Here is a 9,796-nt window from a genome sequence, read left to right on the forward strand (position 1 = left end):
AAAAAAAAAAAAAAAAAAAAAATACACTACTAGTAGTAGTAACTAACACCTATCGTTATGTCAATTTATCGACCTTAAGGTCCTTAACCAATGAATAAAAAAGCAACGAAAGTAGCTCTTGTTTTGTTTTTTGTTTCAAAACAGATTTTGGAAAACATTATATTAATTCTCTTTGGTTTACTCATCATGGTTAAGAGTTTTTTTTTTTTTTTGAATGGTGGTTGGTGGATAACGTTGTCGACTTCGGGATCATTGATTCGAATGGGAATACCTACTTCGACCTAAGTTCGATGGACGAAGAAATTTTCGGAGATGCAGCCGCGAGTTTCGACATCGTGATGAGATACAAAATCCGGTTGGTTCCGGTACCATGAGAGAAGAGAGTCATTGATCTTATAATGAAGTGGCAGAATTTCTCTCATAGTATTAAAGCTGAAACATGCATATGCATGGAATCAATATCTGATTACTATATTATATATTATGGCATCATAATCAGTTTTTTCTTTGTCTTTTCATTTCAGTTTTTTTTTTTAACAAAGTTATAGATATGGTTGAAAAGATGCATATGATGGATAGCAAGTATGCTTTCAATAATTTGTTTTCGTTTATTAATCATTTGTAAAGGAACTAGGCATAATAAATCTCAATAACAGGTAGTTAAGGAAATAACAAATTCGAAAAAAAAAAAAATCATTACAAGCAATTTATATATTTAGAATTGGAACTTTTTTTTTTGTTTTTAAACGTTTTTCCCATCATTTATGTATGCAAAGCAAAAGAGATTTTATTATTTGTTTTCCGTTAATTGTTGTTGTAGGCGGTGAGTAGAGAAAATACCAGACGCACAAAAAAGTACTAATGCAAAATGAAACTATTAGACCAAACTCTAATGGGACTCCTAAACACTATTTTCGTGTAATTTTAGAACTAAAATATCTCCAACAGAATTCTAAAATTGACACTATTATAGTGTGATGCTACAGTATCACACCAAATTTAGTGTATCATCACAACTCTAAACACTACTATTTAGTTATTTTATTAATAATATAATTAAACTAAGTAAAATATAAAAGTAACAATATTAATAGATATAAAATAATAAAATGAATAGATATAATAATATACTAAATATTTTGAAAATGGTTTAGTTAATTATGTTTTTTTTTTTCTATTTGAATAATAATATCGTTATGTATTTCTAAAATTATACATATGTTAACGTAATATGTTTTTAATGTGATGTAATTATACTAGTATTTCTATTTGAATAATATAATATGTTTTGTTCTCGTCTAGCCTGAGATTTTTGTGGGGGTTCTTCATTTTTTGGAAGAAACAGTTTGAAATTGGGTGGGTTTTGGTTAAGGGATCTAGTGCTCAAGGTAAAATTTGAAAGACTTACTGGAATAACTATTGCCACCATTGTTGTATGGTGGTTTTAAACAAATAGTCACATAAATCAAATTAGCCAATGAGAAAATGTCTTTTTTTTTTGTGCATTCTTCACCAACAAAAATGGTTTCTTCAATTCAACATAATATCTTTGCTATTTATGCCAAGGGTGGTGGATTCATGAGGAGAGTGGGTTCTAAACCAAAATGTGTAAATTTTGTGCCAAAAAGCCCACAAGCTTAAGGCTACTACTAAAGTGGTAAGTGGTTTCTTCTGTGCTATCTTTTTTTTTGATGGATTGTACCAAAGATGTGGACCTTTTTTTTCTGGATTATGTGTTAAAGGTGTCAAGATTTTTTTGAAGCTATTTTTAAATTTTAATTAGCATCAGTTGTTATTGATTGAAATTTTGTATCATTTTCCAAATGATGTAAATTTGTATATTTGTACTAATACTATGAAGTAATGCTAATGGATCCAAATTTGTATCGTGATGCAATACAAATCAATAATAGCATCAATTATTTCTATTCAATGTTAAATTATAATTTTTGTATCGATTAGAAATATGTAATTGAAATTAGTATCATTTATAAATTTGACACAAATTAATTGGTGCAATTGACCATATTATTTGTAGTGGTTGTGGTGTATTAACTTTTAAGAAAATATTAGTAATTATTTTTTTGGTAAATAATCAAGTATTTTTTCATCGGTTGAAATAATTATTTGCATCAATTATTATTTTAATTGATGTTATTATGCATCAGTTGCAAAAAATGATGTTAATTATACATTTGTTAATACAAATGATATTAGTATTTGCATCAATTTATATAAATGACATTAATATTTACATTGGTTATATTAATTGTTGTTAAGTGATTATATATGTTATAAATAATTGATGTTAAAATTTATAAAACAATATTAATATATTTTTTACAAAATAAGTATTATTTAATTTTATTTACTAATATGATTCTATAATATTTGTTTAGGGTAATAAGTGCATACGAAATTTAACACTTTTTGACGCTGTGAACGATACCAACTGAAACAACCTGGCCCGTTTTTTTTTACATAAGTACAATACATAATTAAGCATCTCATACTACTTAATTAAACCACCCAAACCACAATTCCTCATTAAACCAATAATAATCAATATGCACAGCGGAAACATACCAACATATAGAACCAACACATCATCAATGCAATAACATTCCTAAACATTCTATTCATCAACCTAGCATAACTCTATCCAAGGTTCCAGCATAAACAATATAACCAAGTCCAACAACACCCAACCGAGACCCTATATCATCCTCCTCGTCATCGCCATGATTCCACGCTACACAATACCTGCATCACAAAAACAATGAGATGCGTGAGTATTACCAGAAATACCCAGTGAGACGATCCTCCCATCTACGAGCTATACACACAAGCAAATCAAGAGTACAACCATAAATAAAACATAAGAAACCAGACATTGAACAGAACATCCAATAACACATTTATCACACCTACACAACTTCACACAAAACAAGTTATACAACCCAATCGCTTAGATAAGCTCATGGTCACGCACTCACCTTATCAAACTGATTATAACAACGAATATAACCAGTTGAGACTCTGCTAACGTCTGAAACAGCCCAAAAATTCCCTATAACAAGCCACACAACCAAAAACGATTTATAGCAGAACTGGACAGAAACATCAGAAAAGAACAGTCTCAAAGACGAAACCCTAAAATAAAAACCAACCGTTAATTATTAAATCCCTCCGGTGAACAGCTAGCCCTAGACGTCACGAAGCTTCCCACAAAATCTCGTGCCGATCAGGAATCAGACGAGACCAAGATCTCAGTTACAATCCCCGATGGTTCTAACTCGCGTCTGAGAAAACGTGTCTCACGAAACTGCCAATAACTCATCGAGTTTAAATCCAAAACTACTTCTGTAAAAAGGCGAATGACGATGAAAGACTTGGGAATAAACCTACCAAATTTCATTACCTTTGAGAATGATTTGATATGTCGAAACTGTTTCCTTCCAAACCCTAACGATTTTGTTCCCTTCTCCTTCTTACTAAGACAAAGCTTTGTTGATCTCTTTCTCTTTCAAACCAAATCTACCAAGGCTCTCTCTCTCTTTCTGATTACAATGTCGACAGTAGCACAAAACGAGAGTAAGCGTCGACAATAAGAGGAGAAATTAGGGGTCTTTGGTTTAATTAGGTTAAACCAGGATTTAATTAAACCGATAATTAAACTAATAATTAAACCGAAATTAATTAAAATCCACTCATTTGGTTTAATCAACACAGCCCAAAATGCAATTCAGGAACACGGATGTTACACCAACGGTGCAAGGTCATTATATATAAGATAATTATGAAGTCTCTTTCTTTAATGGGAGCGATGTGGGACGTTGAAAAATGAAATGAATACTTACAATATTTTTTAGAAGCGATTTTTAATTTTTAATTAGCATTAGTTGTTATTGATTGAAATTTTGTATCGTTTTTTAAATGATGTAAATTTTTATATTTGTATTAATATTGTGAAGTGATGCTAACAGATCCAAATTTGTAGTATCATTTTTAGTGAAGTGATGCTAACAGATCCAAATTTGCATCATTTTTAGTGAAGTGATGCAATACAAATCAATAATAGCATCAATTATTTCTACTCAATGTTAAATTATAATTTTTGTATCATTAGAAATGAGTAATTGAAATTAGTACAATGTCTAATTTTGACTCAAATTAATTGGTGCAATTGACCATTTTATTTGTAGTGGTTATTAACTTTAAAGAAATTAATTACTAGTAGCTTCGGACATGATTATCTAATTGGCTTAGAAAATATAATTATTTATTGTGGTTAATAAATCTAAGTATTTTTACATGTTGAGTGTGTAAGATTTGTTTTAAACAATTTTCTCAAAAGGAGAGAAAATTTGACCAAAATTCTGAATTTTTATATAGCTAGCACAATATTTTACATTTTGTTTTTTTTTGTTGGTTCTAATGTTTCTCTAGTTTCTTAAGACTTCCTTTAAATGGTTTATGTGCTTCTCTATTATATTTGGCCTTGGCATTCTATCTTCCTTATCTTTTTCATTTCTTGTTATCACCATTCTCATCATCAATTCTTCTCTCTTTTGTTTCTCCTTCTCTTTAGCATTCTTTATTGATGTGGAGCAGACTCAAGAAGAGAAGGAGAAAGATGAGGAGGAGCTGATGAGTAAGATATGTGATACAATAATATAGACATTTATGTCAAAGATCCAAAAGATGAGGAACGAAGGAGCTATTACCAAAAAAAAAAAAAAGGGAATGGAATGACCATGTCTTTTTTATTTTATTTTGTCAGGATTAATGACCATGTCTTCTATGGAGCTGAGTAAGATACTATGTGATACAACAACCAAGCATTTATCATTCAATATAATCTTATTCACATAGAATTAAGGAACCTAGACATTTGAGAAGAAAGGAGAACATTTAAATGAAAATTAATTAATAAATAAATAAAAAGTCAAAATAACTAATTTCTATTTTTAACATAATATCTGATTTTATTTCATATTATTTTTATTACAGGGATTGATTTTTAAACCTATACGAGGGTCCTAATCTGGTCTATTATAAATTCAGAAAACAAAATCTATTGTAACAATATATCCCTTTTCGAATGGAAATGTGTTAATATCCTTTACCTTTTTTTTTTTTTGCAGCATTAATATTTTCTTTTACGTTTTATTTTTTTCTGATCTGATAATGATCCCTGAAGAAGAAGCTGAGTCGCCGCTTCAACCCCTTCCACCGGCACCATGTGAGTCATTTTTATCCCTCCCAAACGAAATCGCTTTGAACTGCATCGCACGTATCTCTAAAATGTATTACCCTTCGCTCTCCCTTGTCTCCAAGACCTTTCGTTCTCTCATCTCTTCTCCAGAGCTCTATGCCGAGCGATCTCGATTAGTAACCACCGAGAGTTGCCTCTATATCTGTCTACGGTCTACCACCGTACCCTTCAATCCACGTTGGTTCAGTCTCTGGGTCAAACCTAATCGAAATCTAACCGATGGTAGGATCAAGGAGAAATCAAGTGGAAATCTCTTTGTTCCTTTATCCGATCCTTTTCCTCCATATTCAAATTCAACAGTAGTGGTCGGTTCGGAGATATACGTGATCGGTGCACCCATGTACGATAACAACTTTGAACCGTCCTCAGTTGTTCGGGTGTATGACTGCCGGAGTCACACGTGGCGGGATGTCCCTAACATGACGAGGGAGAGGAGAAACGCGTTTGCATGCGTTCTTGATGACAAGATTTACGTGATAGGAGGTTGTACTTGTTACGACAAGTACTCAAGTTGGTTCGAAATGTTTGATATAGAGACTCAAACTTGGAGAAACCTACCGACGATTCCTGACATTGACGTAAGGTTAGCATATAACTGGAGTATCGATGCCGTGGAAGGAAAGATATATGTAAAGGACTGTCGTCGTCAAGGTTGGATCTATAATGTGCTTGAAGGTAGATGGACTGTTGCAGAGAGGAGGAGCTTTACACATCGGTGGTTAAAATATTGGTGCGTGATAGATGATGTGATATATTGTTACTCATACATTGGATACATATGGTATAATGTAGAGTCTAGAAAGTGGACAGGTGTGAACGGTTTGGGAGCATTTATGAAGTTCTGTTGTACTCAGGGTACTAGTAATACTTTTGCTCAGAATATGGTTGGATTAGTTAACTATGGTGGAAAACTCGCAGTTCTTTGGTATATGTCTGTTGGTGAAAAGAAGAATATTTGGTGTGCGGTGATTACGCTGGAAAAATGCCATAATGGAAGGGAGATCTCCGGGAAGATTGAGTGGGTCGATGTGGTGCTTACGGTCCCTAACTCGGATGATGACTTGCGTTGTTTAGCCATTTCGATTTGATAACTCTCAAGTCTCAAGTCACTTGTAGATCTACTCTAGAGTGATTATTTTGCTTTTGTAAACATGTGGGTTTCGCCATACGTCTATGACAATGTTGAATGACTTTCGCTGATTGCTTTCATTTCAGTTTGCAATTTTGCAACGGTTGGATAGATTATGATTTATGACCATCTCTAAGCATTTGCACTTTGATCTGGTAAGCAAGTTTTCCTTTCTCTGCTAATTCGATCTTTTTAACTAACTCAGTTGTTATAGGCATCGATCGAGGCAAACTAATAAGAATATATGAGGAAGAATAGAACAAACCTTTTTCAAAAATAACCTACAACTTGAGTCAACACTTATTTTAGAAAAAAACCCTTCTTGTTTAAAAATAACAAGTAACATCTAAATTTGAAAATGACGCATATTCAAAGTTGTTAGTCTTTTCAACTTTGTTCACATTGTGGCTAAATCGAACATGGTTGGCAAAAAATTTATATCACACGCACGTTCCGAAATAAGGTCACACGACATGACATATATTTATAAGAAGACAAGACTAACATTAGAATACATATTGCGCTAAGTTTGTGGTATACACATTTTAGAATAGATTCAAGAATTAGAGAGATGGTGCTGGCTTTACAAAATATCAAACAAAAGTCCACTTAAATTGCTATTGACACAATAACGAAGAAGAAGATCCACTATAGGCGATTATATTATGAACGAAGTGTATGTGAGATGTTATGTGAGTACAATAGATGCAACCTAACCCATCCATATGAAGCCCATAGAGAATTCCCTAACGGAGCATAAGCCTACGAAAAAATAACACTAAATTCCACGCCATTCGGTTTTCAAATTTGATAGAGAATTTGTTCATCTCACCATCTATATTTTACAGAACCCAAATCCAAAACATTATTAACTCTAAGTAAACTGCAATTATATCGATATGAGAAGAAATCAAAGCGTTAGAACAAAGAAATCAATGAGATCAATTGGTATAGGGAATATATAAACCATGGCTCAATAGATGACAAATCGTTTGCCCTCGTAAATTGAGGGTTAACGAGAAAAAGGGAGATGATTGCTCGAATAATTACCTGATACACTTAACCGTGAGGCAGTATATGTAGGGTCGAATCAACAAGAACCAATGATACACTAAAGATTTGCGAGAGTCGTAAATAGCTAAAGTGAACGAAATATTGTTTGTTTTCAAGATTGTAAATAAAAATGCAAATAAACAAATTGATTAACTTATAAGATAAACACATTGGAAAATAGGGTGTTTCAGGGATAAATGAGTAATAGATAAAATAAAACAAGAAAATCAACAATTGACAACCATTCTTGAACATGAATGTAACGCCCCCGAATTGCACTAGGGTGATCCGGTCGAGAGACAGAAGCTGCAGACTTCCCGACCGGTCCTCCCTGATACAACTCCTCCCACGACCAAGACTACCTTTGCAATCTTTGTGGCCTGGTGCGTTGTGTCAGCCTGGACAAGGCCGAGTATCATTTGCAACTTGCCATGTTTTCCTGAAAACCGTATATATTACTTTAATAAAATATTCCATCAAAAATAAGTCATCAAAGCAATATATAAAGATAGTCGGATAATATTTACATAACCATTTATGAAAATAGGTTTTACAAAGAACACAAAGAAAACCCTATCCGGTACCCTAACGTTTGCTCCGACACTAGACTCACTTAGGCTTCCCTGCAAGACCAAAATAATATCATGAGTAATCTAAGATTACTCAGTGAGCCTGGGTACCCCCTTTTTCTTCCTAAACAGGATTCTACTTCCCCAACCCGACTACCCCAGCAAGCAAAGAAAACAAGCAAGTGAAACAAACTAGCAAGTTATCAAAGCAACGCAACAATAGCAATAGCGGAAGCAAAACAACAAACAAGCAAGAGAGGTTAGATCACTACGACTCAACTCGAAAGATCTAGACTTGCTGTACTATGATAAAGACGACCTAAGGGAACAAGGAACTACTTGGACACCTTAGACTCTTACCATCTACGCGACTCGCTAAGACGACTAGAATAAACAAGGGATGCTTGAACTATCCTAGACTCTTAGACAACACACAACATGCAAAGACGAATAGACATAAACAAGGGACACTTGAATACTCTAGACTCTTTACACCTAGGGCCCATCGATAATCTGTTCCGTTCCAACACTTCCCATGCCGAGACCACAAAGTTCACCCACATGAGCCCACAATTAGCTACATCATCATGTAGCGGTTACACTGGTAGCTAGCCAGCCGTAACATTGTCTTGCGCGAGTGGTCGTCGAGAACTCTCGCGAGACATACGCTTTTGGAAACAGAAATATCATCACACTATCCTAGCCAAGACTCGAGAAACAAATTCAAGAGACTAAGCTAAAATAAAGCACACCACAATAATTCAAGCAACGATTAATCAAGCACACAAGCATGAAATCAAGCAAGAATAAAACATGCAATAATCAATCAATAAGCAAGAATGCAATCAAGCAACCTATGATTATTCTACATGCATGCAAACAATATAAGCAACTTAAGCAGGATAATGCAACAAGTTCTAATATGCATGCAACCGTTTGTGATTTACCCCTTTAAATCCCTAAGTCCAAATTCACATGCAACCTGTTCGATTTAATCATTTAAATCCCTAAGGTTCATTTAAGCATGTTCTAATCTCGATTAAATTTATGCAATACAATGCAAAATATTTAATCCTTTAATCATGCATGCAACCGGATTTTAAACAAGAATAAATTCAAGTAAATCTAGGTTCAATTATGCATGCAACTATATCCTAATTTTAAGCGTTCCATCTTACTTAAAATGCATCCAATTCATTCGCATGGTAATTCATGTTAGATGTGCATTTAAACATTTCACTAAGATGAATCCTACCATATTACGCATGCTATCAATTTAAACCATTTCTACATGCAACTATCCTACATGCATTACCACAGACTCACCTCTCGCGCGTCAACGATGATTACCGGACTTCACCGCACCACACGATCAGACAAACTCTTTCCCCTTCGCGTCAAACAGCTCCCTGCTTCTACGTCCGCAAACGTCGCTTTGCTTCGACTCCTCTCAAGCAAAACCGCGACTCACTCTCGACTAAGTTTGATCGCAAGTACGTCTCGCTCTCGATCGCTCTTCGACACAACCGTCGTCTTTTCTTGACCTTCTTTTTCGACACTAACACCGGTACTGATCGATGATCTATTCGACAAGTCCTTCTTTTCTTTGACAACTCGTTCTCGACACAATTCTTCTTCTCCTCGATGATCTCTCGATGCTCGCTTGGCAATCTCTCGACACAATCTCTCAAAAATCTCTCAACAAACTCTCGGCAGTCTCTCCACAAAGAAAAGCTTTTGAGTGACTAAGTGAGATGAGAGAAAATT

At 34.1% G+C, this 9,796-nt stretch overlaps 1 protein-coding gene across 1 annotated transcript; it reads left to right on the plus strand.

The window, feature by feature from the left end:
- Positions 5,191–6,366, plus strand: LOC104759548 (F-box/kelch-repeat protein At4g29370-like). Its single transcript, XM_010482456.1, has one exon. The coding sequence runs from the start codon at positions 5,191–5,193 to the stop codon at positions 6,364–6,366; it is 1,176 nt and encodes a 391-aa protein (XP_010480758.1).

Source organism: Camelina sativa, chromosome 17 (assembly GCF_000633955.1).
Source record: "Camelina sativa cultivar DH55 chromosome 17, Cs, whole genome shotgun sequence".
NCBI lineage: Eukaryota > Viridiplantae > Streptophyta > Magnoliopsida > Brassicales > Brassicaceae > Camelina > Camelina sativa.